This window comes from Macaca fascicularis, chromosome 17 (assembly GCF_037993035.2).
Source record: "Macaca fascicularis isolate 582-1 chromosome 17, T2T-MFA8v1.1".
In the NCBI taxonomy this organism is placed as follows: Eukaryota; Metazoa; Chordata; class Mammalia; order Primates; family Cercopithecidae; genus Macaca; species Macaca fascicularis.
This window is the reverse complement of record NC_088391.1, coordinates 27,197,184-27,217,447: the sequence shown is the minus strand read 5'-3', so window position 1 is coordinate 27,217,447 and position 20,264 is coordinate 27,197,184. Positions and strand designations below refer to the sequence as shown.

Here is a 20,264-nt window from a genome sequence, read left to right as displayed (position 1 = left end):
ATACACATATATGCTCCATACGCTGATCCTCAGTGTCTGCAAAGTAGGACTATAATTGGTCATTTTTAACTGATTAGAATCCTTCTAGAATTTTTGTGTTTACACTAATATAATGTTCTCTCTCCTCCTACCAGAGTCATGGCTCAATATGACCCATGAGAGTTGAGTAAATGAAACCAACACATACCACAGAAGTCTGGCACCCTAGAAACTTAACATAAGAAATGATTGACTAGAGTACTGAGAGGCATGTTTAGAATGCAAGTGTAATGAACAAAGCTTCAATCTACTTTAACCCATTGCCTGAGAATTGACTGCATTAACAAAAAAGGGTTAGCCAACAGCAGATGCAGGGAATGGTCAGAAAACAAAAGGTGACAAGGATTTCTTGCACTGTCTGGAGGAGAAGGTACCCTGACCTATGAACACAAATAATCCAATCTCTTGAACACAAATATCCCTACACTGTGGAGATACAAAGCCTCATGATGGTGTCATTCATTCTTAATCTACCCTCGTTTGTTCTGATCCAAGTTTAAGAAGCAACATCCTGTGATAATATGGCTTCTCCTATAGTTTTGTCTATGGGTAAAAGATATGTTTAGCACTATTACTTTTCATTGTAAGTGAGTAAATCAGCATTCTAGATTACACAGCCGTTGCTATGAGTGAATTAATTAATTAATTAATTTATTTATTTATCTTTGAGACGGAGTCTTGCTCTGTCGCCCAGGCTGGAGTGCAGTGGCCGGATCTCAGCTCACTGCAAGCTCCGCCTCCCGGATTTACACCATTCTCCTGCCTCAGCCTCCCGAGTAGCTGGGACTACAGGCGCCTGCCACCTTGCCCGGCTAGTTTCTTGTATTTTTTAGTAGAGACGGGGTTTCACCGTGTTAGCCAGGATAGTCTCGATCTCCTGACCTCGTGATCCGCCCATCTCGGCCTCCCAAAGTGCTGGGATTACAGGCTTGAGCCACCGCGCAGGGCCGCTATGAGTGAGTTTATTTAACACGAATTTCTGAAAGACTTGTCAACTCTGGGTGCCCAGGAGTCAAGTTTAGCACCTCCAAAAAGAGCAGAGGATGAGACCATGAAATGAAAGGACCACAGGTACGACTGCCTCATGGGAGTCAGGCAGTCCCCGACCGTCTTTTATAATAATGTAGACCATTATGTGATTCCCTCAAAGTCTTAAAAACCACTTCATAGAAGCTTCTCATTGCTGCTTGAAAAACATCATGCCCAGGGCCGGGCACGGTGGCTCACGTCTATAATCTCAGCACTTTGGGAGGCCGAGGTGGGCAGATCTATTGAAGTCAGGAGTTCGAGACCAGCCTCGCCAACATAGCGAAACCCTGTCTGTACTAAAAATACAAAAATTAGCCGGGCGAGGTGGCACACGCCTGTAATCTTAGCTATTCGGTAGACTGAGGCAGGAGAATATCTTGAACCCGAGAGGCGGAGGTTGTAGTCAGCCGAGATTGCGACAATGCACTCCAGTCTGGGCAACAGAGCGAGACTCGTCTCAAAAAAAGAGGAAAGACGGAAGGAAGGAAGGAAGGAAGGAAGGAAGGAAGGAAGGAAGGAAGGAAGGAAGGAAGGAAGGGAGGGAGGGAGGGAGGGAGGGAGGGAGGGAGGGAGGGAGGGAAAGAAAGAAAGAAAAAACAAAACATTAGGCCCAGGAGAATCAGACTGCGGAAGGAAGGAAAAGAAAGAAAAAACAAAACATTAGGCCCAGGAGAATCAGACTGCATTGCACTCCCTGTTCTCAGTTCAGCCCTTGCTCCCAGGGTTTGGACCCAAAAGCCCTCGCTGGCCCAGCAGATGGCGCCGGTGCCCGCAGTGCGCCCCTCCGGGCGCAAAGGGGGCGCCCTCGCCGGGCCTCTTCTTCCTCTCCTGGATGACTCTTCCGCCTTCCGAGCCCGCCTCCTCGCCACGCCCCTGCGTCAGCGCGCTCAGCGCGTGCGCCGGCGGCGGGGCTGTGAGGAAAATGGCTGCGTCTTCGAGTGGTGAGAAGGAGAAAGAGAGGCTGGGAGGCGGCTTGGGAGTGGCAAGTGGTAACAGCACACGAGAGCGGCTACTGTCTGCGCTTGAGGATTTGGAGGTCCTGTCTAGGTAATGCTGCGATCCTGAGAGCCGGGCTGGAGCTAGGCCGGGGGACTGACCCCCGGAGCCGGCCGGCCCAGCGTTTGTGCTCGTTCTCGGGGTTCGGCGGGGAGGGCCAGCTCGGGAGTTTCGGGTGCACCAGGGTCACGGACGTGGGGTCCGCAGTCTTCCAGCACTCTGGACGGCGGTTTTTCCCGTTAGAGGGAATTTTAGTAATGATAAGAACTCGCGCGGTCTGAGCCCCTTCGTCCACAGCCAGCCACTTAACATTTATGGAACGCCCCTTGGGTGCCAAGCACTAGGGAGACAGTAGTGCAGGGTAGGCTGAATGCCGGCTGTCGAGAGAGAGAGACAGATGTGTAAACTGCCTTGAAGCCTGTTTTTATTAGAGCGCTGCGCTGCGGGGTACTGGAGCACAGGGGCTAGGCACCTTTTCTGGTTGTAATCAGGGCAGGCCCTCTGAAGAAACGGCTGTTTGGGAAGCGTGAGCTTGCCAGACTCACTAGGCAGCACAGGTAGATGGAACAGCAAGTGCAAAAAGCCTGGCTTGGTGGAGTTGCAAGTTTTGTATCAGAGATAGGAGATGAAATTAAATGTCATTCTTTATATTCTGTCACCTTTCATGATAAGTCAAGTTGAAGCCTTCCTTGACTCCCTCCCATTGACGTGGATGGTAAATTATCTTGGTTCTACCTCCTAAAATGTTGCTCACATTTGTCCTCTCGTTCCTACCCCACTGTTCATAACTACTCTTAAATGCAGCCTCCCAGTTTTAATTGCCTCATGCTTCTGCACTGTATCCTTTTATATTGGCCAAGATCAGTTTTAAAAGGCATGTTATATTACTTTTCTGCAGAAAAATGATATAAAACCTACCTCATTGGTAGATTTGCGTTGTCCAGTGAGGTAAAGTTCAAATTCTTTAGTCAGGCTTCCACATCTTCAATGCCATTCCCAATCTTCCCCCGATTTGGTGAATGATTCATATATCCTTCAGATTCCAGCCCAAATGTCACTTTTTCTGTAGCCAACATTCTTTGACAACTTTAGAATAAATCTTATCTGTTGTATTTTAAAATATACCTGATATAATCAGCACTTTATCTTTGGTGTAAATTTAGTCCTTGCCATAGTATTGCTACCAAGTTACCAGGTCAGCACAATATTTAATGATGGAAGAAAACCCTAAAACAAATAGACTCCAGAAATTAAATGACTTATGTGTTTGATCCACTGTTTAAAATAAACTGTATTATGGCCGGGTGTGGTGGCTCACGCCTGTAATCCCAACACTTTGGGAGGCCGAGGCGAGCGGATCATTGGAATTTCTTCACAGAATGAAGCTGCTCTGGTGGTGTGACTGGCTTCCAGAAAAGTCTCATGTGCTCACTCAGACATAGTTATGTGTGCTGATTCTGTGATCTGTGTAATTTGTCAGTCTCTGAATGTAATTTGTGTCTGGCTTGCATTTATGGAAATGAGAAGAAAATTCACGAATGTACCTTACATATTTTTAGGTTGAGCCTCTTGGCTTTAAAAAATAGTGGATTTATAACTTAGGATCTTTTTTTTTTTTCTATTAACCTGATTATGTACCCTTTCAGGATATTTATTACTTTGTAAAATGTAATGCAAGGAGACAGTCTTAAACAATTGAAACACAGGTTGTAGTCTAAACGTTTTTCTTAACCCGTTTGTAACTGAAAACTCACGGAATCATGTTGATAGGAGTCTTGAGGTTTCCACACCAGCCTGTTAATTCTCTTTACCTGAAAAGTGTATTACCACTAATAATGTAGGCTCTAACCCCTATGGAAATTTTATTTCTATGGGGAATTGTGGCTGGATTCTAATGCAGTATGCCAGGAATGCACCTTCCTTGTAGCAGGACAGGGCTCTTACTTCCACATCTTTAACCAGAGAGTGAGTATGGGCCTTCCTTTGGCCTCTTTTTCACAAATGGGGAGGACAGAGGTTTCTACTTCGTCTTGGACTGTTACAGAACATGACTAAGTCTTAGAGACTTCTACCTCCCCTCTACTCCTGTGTCAGAGACTTCTACCTCACCTGTACTCCTGTGCCTATGGCAAGCCTTGTAAAGCCTTCTGTGGACTCATACTCCCAGATTTGCAAGAACAGAGGAAGGCTTATCCCACATCTCCTACCATAGCCCCACTCCAGTCAGCACCACCCCTGCCCCACCTGAAACCAGCTTTTACTTAGACTAGAGGTTCTCAACAGTTTGTGTCTCAGTGGCATACACGAAAAAGTTTACGTAACATGCTGTTTTCATACACTGTTGATCCATCAGCAAGTCCTGATAGCTCTACCTCCAAAAGATATCTGAAATCTGTCTATGTTTCTCCCATCACCATTACTAAGTCCTGGAGGCTATGACCTAGTCAAAACCAGTCATTTTTTGCCTGGAACACTACAAAAACCACCTGTTCTGGCCCTTTTACAGTCTATTTACCAAATCGCTCAGCAGTTTTTAAAAGTGTAAATCAGGTCATGCCTTTTCCCTGTTTAAAATGATCCAGTGGCTTTTCATTGAATATGGAACGAAACATTAATCTTTACCATAACTGTAAGGTCCTACATAATCTTACCCCTAGCCACCTGGCTGCTATATCCTCACTTTGCTTTCCTCTCCCCAGTGTACCTCCTCAGATCCATCTTTGGGGCACTGAACTATCTGTATCTTCTGCTGCACTCTTTCCTCCCAGATCTCTTGACTGACTTCTCTCATTTAATCTGTGTCTTATGTCAAAGCTGTGCCCTTAGGAAGACCTTCTGTGACCACCCTGTTCAAGTAGCCAATCCACTCCCCCAATAGTCTCTAATAAAACGTAGTTTTATTTCCTTGCCAACCCTTATCACTTTAGTTTTTTTTTCTTGTCTTAGTAGTTCTTGTCTCTTGTATTAGAATTTAAGTGCCACTGTTCACTTTGATACCCCGAGTATCTAGAAAGTGCCTGGCACATAATAGGCACTCAATAAGTATTTGATGAATTAGTGAATAAATGAAGACTTTGCATTCTTATATCTATTTTTTTCATTCATTGATTACTTAATAAATAATGGTATGGGGAAGTAGTAGCGGGAAGGGTTGGGTCCAATTGACATGATCCAGAAAAATAATATAAGGCTAGCTAGAAGGAGGGTGGAAATTTGAAGGTAAAAATAGCATGGTAGCCAGTGAGAAAGTACAAACACTCGGTCTGATCAGAGCAGTGTCAGGTAGCTAGTTAGTTGTGAAACTGCTCCTCCTGCATAATTTCTCAAAAGTCCCATCTCTCAACAAGTTCGAAACTAATATGTAAACATTAGCTGCTACACATTTTTCCCAATCTTATTTTCCTCATCAGATGCTAATTTTCATATAGGGAAATTGTCATATTTATTAAATGAGCATTCTAAAAGGATATCATTTTATTATGTGTAAGGATCCCTCTTAGATATTTATTTAATATACATAAATATATCCCTATAAAAACATCTATCCCTGATAGATGTTGATTTTAATTTTAAAAATTCAAATAAAGTGGAGAATCATTAAAAAATGGTCCATGCATCCCTTGTTTTATTTTACTTTAAAATATATAGACATATGTTCATTCACTAATCATGTCATGTAAGACAGGAGTCAGAAAACTTTTTCTGCAAAGACCAGATAATAAATACTTTTGGGTTCGTGGGCCATGTAGTCTCTGCTATAACAACTCAACTCTGCCTCTGTATTGGGAAAACTGCCATAGACTATTGTGTATTAATGGGCAGACTGTCTTAGGAAAATGTTATTTACAAAAACTGCAGATGTCCTGGATTTGGCCTGTAGATCCCTCATGTACAAGTTTTTCTTGTATAAATTATTCATAATGCATTGTCTGCAATTTGTAGTTTGATTTCTAGATCAAATCAAAATGAGAACTTAGCCCCTCATCAAGCAGTCTTAGGGTAGACCCTTAGTTTTTATGACTTTTCCCTGGTCCATCCTTTATAGCTGTCCTTTGCAAGCCTCTATCGAGTCTTTCCAAGCATTAGGGTTTTTATAGAAAGAACTCTATTTACAATCATATTTCATTGGCATTTAGGTGATAGCTATTTATATAATGATAGTATTAAGTGGAACTTATTTTATAAATAAGTTTGGTAACCAGCACAACTGAGTCTTGGTGAGCTGAAGTTCACAGTCATAGCAGACTGTAGGGAGTAGCCCTGGGTGTTCAGCATGCTGTGAAAGAGTTTTTGTTGTTGTTGGTTTCTCTTTTAGGGAACTTATAGAAATGCTGGCAATTTCAAGAAACCAGAAGTTGTTACAGGCTGGAGAGGAAAACCAGGTAAGTGGCTTCTTTTTAAATTAATTTCTCTTTGTTTTTAAATAAAAAGACAAAAAAACTTGATTTCTGCAAGTTTCCTATTTATATTTACTTTGAGAACAGGAATATTAGATCCTTTTAAGTTATTAATTGAAACTTTAAAATTGATATTTTCTTTGCATCATTTACTTAAGATAACAGTGTGCTTAAGAAGAATAGTTGCCTAAGGGTTTAGCAGTATTTTATTATTTTTCTCTTACAATTCTAGTTACACTTACGTATTTATTTATTTTTGTCCTTTGAATTAACCAAGAAAGGCTTGTTATATGGAGATTACAACAATATTTAGAATCAAAAGTTAATGCTCAAAAACTTACCCTGTATTGTAAGTATAGTTCTCTAATGCAACTTGAACATGAAGGGAAATAAAAGAGCATACAACTCTTACTAGACATTGCCTTATAGGTGTGAAAGTACAGGCAGTTTTTATTTGCTCACCTTTTCTGTGCTTTCTAATTTTCCATGGAGGGTGAACAGACTTGTTTTCCTGATTTCAGAAATTTTCTTTTTTTTGACACGGAGTTTCGTTCTGTTGCCCAGGCTGGAGTGCAGTGGCGCAATCTTGGCTCACTGCAAGCTCCTCCTCCTGGGTTCACGCCATTCTCCTACCTCAGCTTCCCAAGTAGCTGGGACTACAGGTGCCCGCCACCAGGCTATTTGTTTTTCTTTTTTTTTTTTTGTATTTTTAGTAGAGATGGGGTTTCACTGTGTTAGCCAGGATGGTCTCGATCTCCTGACCTCGTGATCCGCCTGCCTCAGCCTCCCAAAGTGCTGGGATTACAGGTGTGAGCCACTGCAGCTGGCCTCCTGATTCAGAAATTTGTTAGGGGTAAAAGGATAAATTTTATATTATGTTTTTGGCACAATTAATTTTTTCTTTTTTGAGACAAGTTCTCGCTCTGTAGCCCAGACTAGAGTGCTGTGGCATGATGACTGCTCACTGGCAGCCTCAACCTGCTGGACTCAAGCGATCTCCCACTTACCCTCACCAGTACCTGGGACTACAGGCATGCACTATAATATCATGCTAATTTAAAATAATTTTTTTTTTTTTTTTGGTAGAGATCTAGTCTCACTGTGTTGCCCAGGCCAGTCTTGAACTGTCTTGAACTCCTGCCCTCAAGCGATCCTCCCCACCTTGGCCTACCAAAGTGCTGGGACTACAGGCATGAGCCACCATAGCTGGCCAAAAAAAATGTTTGAGAGAAAATGAATGGAGAAGATTAACCTTTCTAAAAATGATGTAAAGTAGAAGAGGAGACAGTAATAAATCTTTTGTCTACATCATTATCTTAATTCTATCTTACGACATGTTTAGAGGGCAGGGAAATCTGACAGACTCAATAGAAAAGTGTCAATGAGCCTCAAAAGGGGAGGAGGGGATCCAGATGAGGCCACAAGCTAGGAAAAACAGCTAACCTTAGGGGTAGTAAGGTTTTTGTTTTGTTTTTTCAAAAGAGAAAGAGTCTAGAGATAAATATGTTAATAGAAGACTGCTAGTCTCTCAGGTACTCTATTAATACCCGTGGGTTTAAATAGGAATTTATACAAAATGTGCAAGAAGCAAAATGCAAGGCTTGACTTTATTTGATAGACACTTATTAAATGCTTGCTATGAGCCAGGCACACATATTATTCAGAAGGCGATAATTAAGACCTATAATCAGCACTGAGCTTTCTTGTACTTTCTAAAGAGTAGCAATTCTGTGAATTGTATCTTGTACTTAGTACTGTGGATTCCTGTGTAATTTTCATTGAAACTGTTAATATTAGAGAGGAATGTGGCCATTTGAAAATTTTCTAGCCACCATTTTATTTGAATAGTTATAATGTTACATAGAATTTTAGAATTAGGATCTTAACGATGTTCAGTTCAACCTCCTGTGAGACTGAGTTCCAGGGTGAACCGATGAGCTAGAGGTTAATGGTGAGTGGAACCAGAACCTAGGTCTTCTGACTTTAGTTGAGTAATTTTTTTCTACTGAACAATAATATCTAAAGAGAATATTTTTTACTCGTGGGTAGTATATAAATTAGTTCAAACTGTGAAAACTTCTTGAAAGTTGTCATGGAACTAATGTGTACTACTTACCTTAATAATACAGCTTTTACAGAAATGGAAGCCTAGCTTTCTGCTACGATGTAGGAGGAATGAGGATTAGAGGTCTATTAAATAAATAGAATATACTTTACTTTTTACAGAAAAAGCTTTCTGTTGTTATTTAAAATACTCAATATTTGGCAGTTTGTAGCTCAGTCTTTTGTCTATTGTATTAGAAGAATTTCTATAAAAATGAGAGGAACTTCATGTCAAAAGGAACTTGAAGAGACATACCTGTATTTTTTAGTCTTCAACAAATTTTTTAAAATAGTTTTAAAATTGATTCTGAATTTTGACAGCTGTTTTCTTTCTGAAGTAGTATTCTCTACTTAGCACAGTAAAGTAAGGGTATTTAGACTAAACTTGCATCTTAATTCTGTACTGGGGTGGTGATCGTAATAACTAGCCTTTGCTGAGCTCTTCCTGTATGTACTTAAAGTGCATTATATCATGAATCCTCACAATACCTTTATGTAATGGCTACTATTAATATTATATTCCTTTTCCAATTAAGAACACAGGCTCAGAGAGGCGGGTAACTTTCCCTATGTCACACAGCTAGCAAATGGAGGACTAGAGATATGAACCACCAGACTTTCTATTTTATGTGTTTTAGGCTTCATGGTTTTTTGCCATATCTGCATACCACTTGTTTATTTACTGTTTTATGAAATCACTGTTTTTTTGTTTTGTTTTGTTTTGTTTTTGTGAGACAGAGTCTCGCTCTGTCACCCAGGCTGGACTGCAGTGGCATGATCTGGGTTCACAGCAACCTCCGCCTCCTGGGTTCAAGTGATTCTTCTGCCTCAGCCTCCTGAGTAGTTGGGATTACAGGCGTGTGCCACCACCCCTGGCTAATTTTTGTATTTTTAGTAGAGACGAGGTTTCACCATGTTGGTCAGGCTGGTCTCAAACTCCTGACCTTGTGATCCGCCTACCTCGGCCTCCCAGAGTGCTGGGATTACAGGCGTGAGCCACTGTACCTGGCAAAATCACTGTATTTTTATGATCATCTTCATCATAAGTAATACTGTGCATAAAATCAGAGTTTCAGTGTCTCAGTTTTTTCTAATATATATTAGCACAAATGTGTAACTGTAAAAGCTTTTTTAAGTTCTTGGTGCCACCTAAAATCATCTCAAATACTAAGTTTTGGGAGAACCTTCATTATATATATATTTTTTTTGAGATGGAGTTTCGCTATTGTTGCCCAGGCTGGAGTGCAATGGCACGATCTCAGCTCACTGCAGCCTCTGCCTCTGGGTTCAAGTGATTCTCCTGCTTCAGCCTCCCGAGTAGCTGGGATTACAGGCATGCACCACCATGCCCAGCTAATTTTGTATTTTTAGTAGAGATGGGGTTTCTCCATGTTGGTCAGGCTGGTCTCGAACTTTTGACCTCTGGTGATTCGCCTGCCTCCACCGTGCCTGACCTATGTTGTATTTTTAAGGATAAACTCTTTTTTTTGAGACAGAGTCTCACTCTGTCACCCAGGCTGGAGTGCAGTGGCATGATCTTGGCTCACCGCAACCTCCACCTCCCAGGTTCACACAATTCTGCCTCAGCCTGCTGAGTAGCTGGGATTTTAGGCACCACCACACCCAACTAATTTTTGTATTTTTAGTAGAGATGGGGTTTCACCATGTTGGCCAGACTAGTCTCGAACCCTGACCTCAAGTGATCCGCCAGCCTCAGCCTCCCAAAGTGCTGGGATTACAGGCATGAGTCACTGTGCTCAGCCATAAGGATAAACTTTAGAATTGTATCTTCCCTAGGAAATCACTAAACTTGCTCATGTTGCCATATTGTTAGTTCTGAAAGACTAGTTTTATTTTGTTTTGTATGAAAGAATAGCTGAAAAAGTAGAAAAGTTTTATATTTATGTTTCCCAGAATAATCATAGGTAGGCTATTTTTATTTTTAACAAGAATTGGGAATAATACTTTGAAGGTGTTGAAATTTATAGCCTAGCCAATTCAGTTATGGATTCTTTGTTTCATTGAAGTGCAGCCTTTCAGTAGTCTATTGTTTGATTTAATTGACTGTTATCTGACAGGTCCTGGAGTTGTTAATTCACCGAGATGGGGAATTTCAAGAACTAATGAAATTGGCACTTAATCAGGGAAAAATTCATCATGAAATGCAAGTTTTAGAAAAAGAAGTAGAGAAGAGAGACAGTGATATTCAGCAACTACAAAAACAGCTAAAGGAAGCAGAACAGATACTGGTAAGTTGACAGAGGTTGGTTCTTAAGGTTAAAAAGGATATTGTTTAATCTGTTTCTGAAAAATCTGTTGTCAGTATTTTGAAGAGCAGAAAACTAGACTTTTTCCTTTTTTTTTTTTTTCTTGAGACAGAGTCTCGCTCTGTCCCCCAGGCTGGAGTGCAGTGGCGCAATCTCGGCTCACTGCAAGCTCCGCCTCCCGGGTTCACGCCATTCTCCTGCCTCAGCCTCCTGAGTAGCTGGAACTACAGGGGCCCACCACCGCGCCCGGCTAATTTTTTGTATTTTTAGTAGAGACGGGGTTTCACCGTAGTCTCCATCTCTTGACCTTGTGATCTGCCCACCTCGGCCTCCCAAAGTGCTGGGATTACAGGTGTGAGCCACTGCGTCCGGCCAAAAAAACTAGACTTTCCAAGTCTAAAAGTGACATCTTGTCACTAACCATTGCCCGTGTTTGAATGAAAGGCTATTGTCATTCTCTTTTTTACTTACATTTTCAGATAGCCTGCATTACTTGTGAGCCACATTTTCATTACTTAAGGATTTTACAGTATTGAATTATAGGAGTGGAAAGTTTTACTTTTATCCTGGTCTGATATAAATTTTAATATCAGTAGTCTAAATCTTTTTTTTTTTTTTTTTTTTTTGGTCTCTGATCCTTAAGATAAAAATCAGGGACATTTTTCATTTTTTATATATTTTGAAATTAGTAAAAATATGTACACATTTTATAAATTGATTAAAATTTACATTAATTTAGTCATTCATCCTCATCTAGGTAGGCTTTGGACATATATCAAGGATCTGAGTTTTTCCTTTGCTGTTCTTGGCTACTATTTCAAAGAGGCAATTTATTTGCTACTATTTGCCCAGTTACTTCACTAAATACTAACTAATATAATATAAGAGTATTGCAGAAATAGCTGAGCTTAATTCTCATGTCGACCAGACATTGCTGGCATCCTTAACCACTGATGAATCTCTTAACAAATGTGTCAAAATGAGCTCCAGTAACTAGAATCCTGCGTAGTTCAGGGTAAATTAATCACCCTTACTGAGGAAACAACTCACTAGTAAATGGTTTTTTAAAATATATTAAAATCAGGCCAGGCGTGGTAGCTTACACCTGTAATCCCAGCACTTTGGGAGGCCAAGGCAGGCAGATCACAAGGTCAGGAGTTCGAGACCAGTCTGGCCAACATAGTGAAACCCCGTCTCTACTACAAATACAAAAATTAGCCAGGTGTGGTGGTGTGTGCCTGTAACCCCAGCTACTCGGGAGACTGAGGCAAGAGAATCGTGTGAACCCGGGAGTCATAGGTTGCAGTGAGCCGAGATCACGCCATTGCATTCCAGCCCAGGTGACAGTGCGAGACTCTGTCTGAAAAAAAAAAAAAATTAAAATCAGGCATGGTAGCTCGTGCCTGTAATCCCGGCACTTTGGGAGGCCAAAGCGGGCAGATCACCTGAGGTCAGAAGTTCAAGACTAGCCTGGCCAACATGGTGAAATCCATCTCTACTAAAAATACAAAAAAATTTAGCTGGGCATGGTGGTTCACACCTGTAATCCCAGCTACTTGGGAGGCTGAGGCAGGAGAATCGCTTGAACCCAGGAGGTGGAGGTTGCGGTGAGCCGAGATCACGCGATTGCACTCCAGGCTGGGCAAAAAGAGCAAAACTCCATCTCAAAAAAAAAAAAGGGGGGGGTATTTTATTCTTGAACTAGTTACAAGAATAGGATGCTTTTGGGGTTGTGCATGGTCTAGATATCTCCTGCGTGTTTATGATAGAAGACGTGAAGAAAAAGTAGACAATCCAATTTATATTTTGTTTTTACAACTGAATTGTGAATGGGAGACTAGTTCATAAATATAATATTTCTTTCATTAAATATGACTGAAATAAATAATGTCAAGAGGTATTTCAGAACATTACAGATAATTGTTGGGATTTCCAGGTTTCGAAGATTGTTCTTGTAGGATAAAGGATCTTATGAATTAAGCCAAAAACTAAGTTTGATATAGTTGAAGAATAAATCACATTTTTTTTTTATGTTGTTTAAATTAGGCAACAGCTGTTTACCAAGCAAAGGAGAAACTCAAGTCAATAGAAAAAGCAAGAAAAGGTTAGTATGGGAAGACTGAATGACTTGAGAAGTTAAGGTTCTGTTTTCAAGAGACCAGTGCAAGAGGATATTACTGATAATCATTTGCTGCTGTTGAAAGGATTCAATAAATTTTTATTGTAAAGTGTGTTATGTTCTAGCATTGTGCTAGGTGTTGTGAGGGAGGTAGAAGTATCACATCCTTTTTCAGATTATAAAAAGCAATTAATACAAGGCAGTTTATGGCTGTGTGCCCAAATGTGCAGTAAAAACAGTGAGTTTATAAAATTGGTGGGAGAGGGAAAGAGAAGTACGGGTTAGAAGTGGAATTTGTACCAAATCTTGAAGGCTAGGACAGAGAGAGTGAAAGGACATCCATTGGACAGCTGAGCTGGGACTGAAACATCATGAAGTCAGAGCCAGATGTACATGAAGTCAGAGCCAGTTATAGTCTTGGCAGGTAAGCACGTTTGGTAGTGCAGAGGCCCACATGCCTTCCTGGCCTGCTGTCCCTCTTTCAAAGGCTTCTGTTACGGATCTTACGTGACTTTTTAGTTTGCCATACTAAACGTCAGAATTGTAATTACAACTTTGGTTACTTGCCTTTAATGATTTGTACATATGATTTTACATTTATTCATCTGAGATTTATTGTCTAACTGTCCTCTTTTTTGGGAACCTACCTTTTTATTGTTGCATATGAAAAATAGCTAATATTCTTCTGAGAGTTAGGTTAGGCTTCTATAGCAACAAACAAATCTCTAGGAGAGATGACTGAGGCTGGCTATTGACTTCTAGACCGTAGTTTGATTTTGTTTTTAATCTTCAAAAATTTTACATACACTTTGTTAGGTTGAAACAGTAAAGTTTGTAAAATGAAGTGTGTGGTTCTCACTTCTCAGAGGTAACTATTAATGTTTGGTATATGTCCTTCTAGATTTTTTTTCTAGATCTGTGAGTATGTATATAATAAAAATACAAATACACATATGTACATGTATTTTAAACAATCAGGTCATATCGAACATATTATTTAGTAGTGTTTTGTTTACCTAGTGAGTACATTGTAGACATCTTTCTACTTAGGTCTACTTAAGAGCCTTAGGGCATATTGATCAAACAGAGTGGTGTGAACTGTCTGCTCTGATTTCATAGCTTGGATGTCTTTGAGAAATAAAACACTATTTTCTTTTTTTTTTTTTTTTTTTTTTTTTTTTTTTTTTTTTTTTTTGAGACGGAGTCTCACGCTGTTGCCCAGGCTGGAGTGCAGTGGCGCGATCTCGGCTCACTGCAAGCTCCGCCTCCTGGGTTCACGCCATTCTCCTGCCTCAGCCTCCTGAGTAGCTAGGACTACAGGCGCCCGCCACCGCGCCCGGCTAATTTTTTGTATTTTTAGTAGAGACGGGGTTTCACTGTGGTCTCGATCTCCTGACCTTGTGATCCGCCCGCCTCGGCCTCCCAAAGTGCTGGGATTACAGGCTTGAGCCACCGCGCCCGGCCTAAAACACTATTTTCTCTATTTTATTTGTGCTCACTATTGCTTTCAGAAGAGTAATAGTATTTAATGGTAGTTAATAATTGAGATTATTGAGTGCTGTCATGCTAATCTCCAAAATTTGTTTATGTCAGCTAATGTTTCTGGATTAGTGTCCTGTTTTTGGAGATTTAAGTTTATACTAAATATGTAGATATTGTTAAGGAAGGCGGGTGACTGAGATGATTTTATTTTCAGGTAATTTAAAATTAAATATGATGGGTAACTGATAGATACATTTCTAAACTTGTATGTTTGTTAGACTACAGGTTATACTATCCTCTTAACTCTTTCAGGTGCTATCTCCTCTGAAGAAATAATTAAGTATGCACATAGGATCAGTGCAAGTAATGCTGTATGTGCTCCACTGACCTGGGTTCCAGGTAAACACACTCCTGTTTTATACTAGATGTATGTGATTTTGAAAATTCTTAGGTGACTATGTACACACATAGATTTAATTTAGAATGTATGTATCCTTAGAAACCTCTGCCACATATTTTCACATCTTTAATGGTTTATAAGTAATGATATAGGCCATGGGTTTTATAAATTTTGTTTTCTATGAAGCCATTATTGCTAGGGATTATGTTTCTTTCCTCTTTTGAAATAATAATTTGATTTTGTTTTTAAAGTACAAGATAATGTGATGCTTCTAAAGCTTGGATTTATATCCCATTATATCAGGGCTGGCCAGAAGCCAACTCTTTAGAGCCATTAGGATTTCCACAAAGGTTCCAGCCTAAGAAAGACAGTTCCAGTTATCTTAGATGCTAAAGACAAAGTGCTGTGTACCCAACAGTGAACACACAGGCTTGGAAAGAGCTAGGATAATTAGACAGCAAAAGAAAATATTAGGCTGCAACTATAATGACAGTGGATGAAACATAAAACAGGAGATGTAAGGTAGCAGCCTTATTGGAGGAAGGGGAAATATTAATAGTTGTCTCCACTTCAGTAACTCCTGAAGGGGCTGTGTTACCATGCTGAAAGCACTAAGGGTGACTATAATTTTGGGGATGAGTAATCTGCAGTTGGTGAGATGTGCCCAAAAAGTCAGTCCAGATCTGGTCATGTTTTTGTCAACCACATACTGCTGTTTAGTGTGCTTTCATGTTTGGGATGAACATTACCTGCTCCTGCTATTTCGCCACTTATAGGAATTAGTTTCTGAATGACCAGATCAAAGAGGTTGGTTAGAAAAAGGTTTCATCTTAGACAAGTTGGCATGAGGAAAAAAAAGTAAAACAAAAAGGTGAAAATGAAAAAAAAAAAGTTTTAAATTGAGACAGCCCTTCTATTAAACATTCCAGTCCTTTCCGTCTTATAACTGTCATAATTTTTTTCTCCCTTCTAGCATGTATCATTGTCATTTTCTTGCTAGAAAATACAGTTAAGTTTGAATAATTGAGATTATGATAATTTTCTTAAGTTGTCATCCAGAATGTTTACAAAAAAAGACTTCTCATTTTTTTAAAGTATAGAAAATAGTATATTCTTGGGAAGATTCAGAAAAATTAAAATGCATGTATTTTTAAAAGTAATATGCTATTAATAACAATTTATAAGGTGACTTTTCTCTTTCTTTCTTTCTTTTTTTTTTTGAGACGGAGTCTTGATCTGTTGCCCAGGCTGGAGTGCAGTGGCGTGATCTCAGCTCACTGCAACCTCTGCCTCGCAGGTTCAAGCGATTCTCCTGCCTCAGCCTCCAGAGTAGCTGGGATTATAGGTGCGTGCCACCATGCACGAATAATTTTCATATTTTTAGTAGAGACAGGGCTTTACCATGTTGGCCAGGCTGGTCTTGAACTCCTGACTTCAGATGATCTGCCCACCTCGGCCTCCCAAAGTGCTGGGATTACAGGTGTGAGCCACCGCACCCGGCCAGATGACTTTTATATTTCAAAATTGAAAATGTAGCCTGAACTTTTCAGTGTGAACCAAGGAAAATGAGTGTGTCAAAGAACATACTAACACTTATTTTTAAAAATATGATTGAATTAAATGCAGTCTTTATTGTTTTAGGGGACCCCCGGAGACCCTACCCAACTGATTTAGAGATGAGAAGTGGGTTACTGGGTCAGATGAACAATCCTTCCACTAATGGTGTGAATGGCCATTTACCAGGAGATGCACTCGCAGCAGGAAGATTGCCAGGTAATGTTAAGCCAAAGAGTGTTTTCAAACAGATCAAGGTTTTCCAGAGATGACAAGTTGGAATATCTTGCGGTAAAGCAAGTTTGAGATTCCCGACACAATTTTTTTTTTTTTTTTTTAATTTGAGACAGTCTCACTGTGTCGCCCAGCCTGGAGTGCGTTGGCCCAGTCTCAGCTCCTGGGTTCAAGTGATTCTTGTGCCTCAGCCTCCTGAGTAGCTGGGATTACAGGCATGTGCCACCACGCCTGGCTAATTTTTGTATTTTTAGTGGATATGGAGTTTTGCCCTGTTGGCCAGGCTGGTCTCGAACTCCTGACCCCAAGCGATCGCCTGCCTCAGCCTCCCAAAGTACTGGAATTACAGGTGTGAGCCAGTGTGCCCGGCTTTCAGACCCAGTTCATTGTAATAGCTAGATTCTTTGCCAGTTTATTCTATTCTCTAAAGATTCTCCTTGAGGGAGGTATGAAATTAGAATAAGCTGCCTTTCTCTTATTTGTAAATATTACACTGTCTTCCTCAGGCATTAGGCCTCTCTTTTAAAATTATTGCTCTAAACATAGGTTTTTTATAATTGTGAAACACGCTATGTAAATAGAGTAAGATAGTTTATGGAATAAAGTGAACACACCCCTGAACAACCCCCAGGTTGACAAAATGAATAACAATACCTTTTTATAAACTTTTATAACTTTATAAAATAGTATTTCTGTGAGATCCATTTCATTCTGAGCTTCAGTTTTCCTCAAGTTTTTCATAGGTTTGTGCTGTTTTTATATATATTTATTTTATGTTATTCCTCATCTTTTATAGTTTATAGGTGACTTTTATTTTGATGTGGTAGAACATTGGGAAGTAGAAAAAGGCATTTTAAAAAGGGAAAAAAATACCCTTTCTGAGGCAGTCACTTTAAAATATTTTAGCCTGTTTCCTTTTTTCCGCTATACATTTTTTGCTGAATGTTACATCATAAGACTGTCACTGTGTCATTCATAATGCTTTGTATGCATCATTTTTGTTAGCTACCTAAAGTATAATCTGGGGAACTCACTGTGATATCCTTGGATATCACCTCATATTTCTCATGTTTTAAAACTACAGGAAAAACAGAATATGGGGAGTCATTGCTACGTTTTTGGACCAAGGAAGGGACAGACCTAGAAACACTCCTCCCTAGCCCCATCCCAAGGCCAATACTCGTATCATGGTGCTGTCATTGGAGAGGGTGTAGTGTAGTTGTGGCCCACTCCATGGCAGAGAAGTTAGATGAGGCGTCAGAGGCCAGAACTGGCAAGCAGGAAATTACCCACTGGGGTTCCAGGGAGACTTGCTGGGAAGCTGCCCTTTGGGATTGTGGTGAAACCTGCTAGGAAACCACCTTTAGAGATGCCACTGAAAGTTGCTGTGGTGAACACCACTTAATGTCTTGCACACCAACCAGGCATCACAGCAGTAAAGGAAACAAAAACACCCGATCCAGGAAGTGAAACTTGTTTGCCTATGCCCTCTACTGACAAAACTTAATTGTGGCAGCTGGCAAAGGAGAAACGGTTTCAGGGGCCAGAGAGAAGGGTAGATTTGAAGCTAACTGGCATACCTTTCTGGTTAATACCATAACTCTTTATAATACCATAACACTTTAAAAATCTGCCTTCTTTCTTTGAGTCTTGAAGTGTACCTGTTGATGGGCTCTGTCCCTTTGCTTCAGAAATACAGACTTTTAATGTGACTTGGGCACTTTTTTATAAGGTATTTCATATGCATACATTGCTAATCAACCTCTCTTTGATGAGAGTCATTTACAATAGCAGTTCCTCTATCAAGAAATCATACAAATCTATTATAATACTAAAGTACCTATTACCTGTTTATAATACGTAGAATAATCTGCATAACCTAGTATAAGTAATTATATATTATATATACATATAATAGATACATAGATACAGGAAAAATTTGTAATTATAAATGTCTTACAAAAGAAAAATTTATGTCAACTGACTATTTGAATAGTTTCTTAGAGTAGTATGATTAAAAAAAAAAATCCCCAGTTGCTAAAATATCACACTTTTCCTTGATAAATTTGATTTTTATTAATTTGGCCAAATGTATATTTTTTTCCTAGTCTTAAAAAAATTGGCACAATAGCTTATGCCTGTAATCCCAACACTTTGGGAGGCTGAGGTAGGAGGATAGCTTGAGCCCAGGAGTTGGAGACCAGCCTAGGTAACATAGTGAGACCTCATCTCTACAAAAACTTTAAAAAGTACTCCGGCATGGTGGTGCATACCTATAACCCAGTTACCCAGGAGGCTGAGGCAGGAGGATTGCAGCCTAGGTCGGGGCTGCAGTGATGTGTTCGTGCCACTGCACTCGAGCCTGGGTGACAGAATGAGACCCTGTCTCAAAAAAAGAGAGAAAAGTAAAATTTTTAAAAATATACTTCAAATTGTTTGCATAAAGGAAAAAGTAAGAACTAGATTAATTACAAATAGAGCTGTTCTTATCTATGCTTCTTTTTTTCTCCAGATGTCCTTGCTCCACAGTATCCATGGCAGTCAAATGACATGTCGATGAATATGTTACCACCAAATCATAGTAGTGACTTTTTGTTGGAACCTCCTGGGCATAATAAAGAAAATGAAGATGATGTAGAGATTATGTCAACGGACTCCTCAAGCAGTAGTAGTGAGTCTGATTGAAAAACCGTAAAAGACAATATACAGAATTGAATACTGTAGAATTCCATTTCTTTAACAGTAGCAGGGAAATGTAAACCACGGGTGACAAAGAATAACCAGGTAAATACTGGCTTTGGTAGAATTGTGCATCCATTGAAAGTCAAAGTGAACTTTCTTTTTAAAGCCAAAGATTATAGTTTTAGTTTTAAGCCACTAGGTAGATATTTAGGGGAATAGTCAACATTTACTGTTGAAAAGAGAAAGCAGTTGCTATGTGCTGTCTTACCCTGTTCTGTTCCAGTTTTGCTGGATTTGTACATAGCTGTTCTAGAAATAGAGTTGAGGGAAGTGATCCACGTACATATCACTAATAGGTTTCTTGGAATTATTTAGAAAAGCATTTTTAATCTGGCAGTGGATGACTGAATAGGCATCATATTTCTTTTTGTGTGTCATTTAAAAGTAACAAAAACTCCCATTTGACAGTAAAGGCTCTTGGCTTCTGTTGGAGGAATGGGAAATTGTCTCAATTTGTACATTTGTAATTATTGTAATTTTTGTAAATAAATTTGTTTGTATATTGTATGCTTTTTTTTTTAGTTTAAATATACTGTCAGTGTAGATAGGAAATTATTTCTGTAACTCCAGTTGCATTTTATAATACTTGAGAGACTAATTGAATTGAAACCTATTACAAGTAATAGGTTTCTCAAAGGCCAACATTCCTATTAGAAGAAATAATTTTTTTTTTTAATAATTGAAAAAACTTACCACAGCCTTGTCTGATTAAGAATAGATTGTGTGAAAAGATTTAGAATGGAAAGCAACCATTTCTTCCCTTCACCTTCCTCCTCTTGCAGTTCCTCAGGAGTCACTTTTAACCACTTCTAATTTCTGGTAGTAACCTCTGTATTTAAGTAATATGCTTATACAACTATTTCTTGATGTATCAGTTTTAGACAATGTATCGTCTGATTTCA

At 39.6% G+C, this 20,264-nt stretch overlaps 1 protein-coding gene across 1 annotated transcript; it reads left to right on the top strand.

Annotated features, from left to right (window-relative positions):
- The first annotated feature begins 1,964 nt into the window (after positions 1-1,964).
- MED4 (mediator complex subunit 4) lies at positions 1,965-19,867 on the top strand. Its single transcript, XM_045377234.2, has 7 exons — positions 1,965-2,115; positions 6,380-6,446; positions 10,643-10,813; positions 12,878-12,935; positions 14,745-14,831; positions 16,474-16,605; positions 19,133-19,867. The coding sequence occupies exons 1-7, from the start codon at positions 1,991-1,993 to the stop codon at positions 19,303-19,305; spliced, it is 813 nt and encodes a 270-aa protein (XP_045233169.1). The 5' UTR covers positions 1,965-1,990; the 3' UTR covers positions 19,306-19,867.
- The last annotated feature ends 397 nt before the right edge of the window (positions 19,868-20,264 follow it).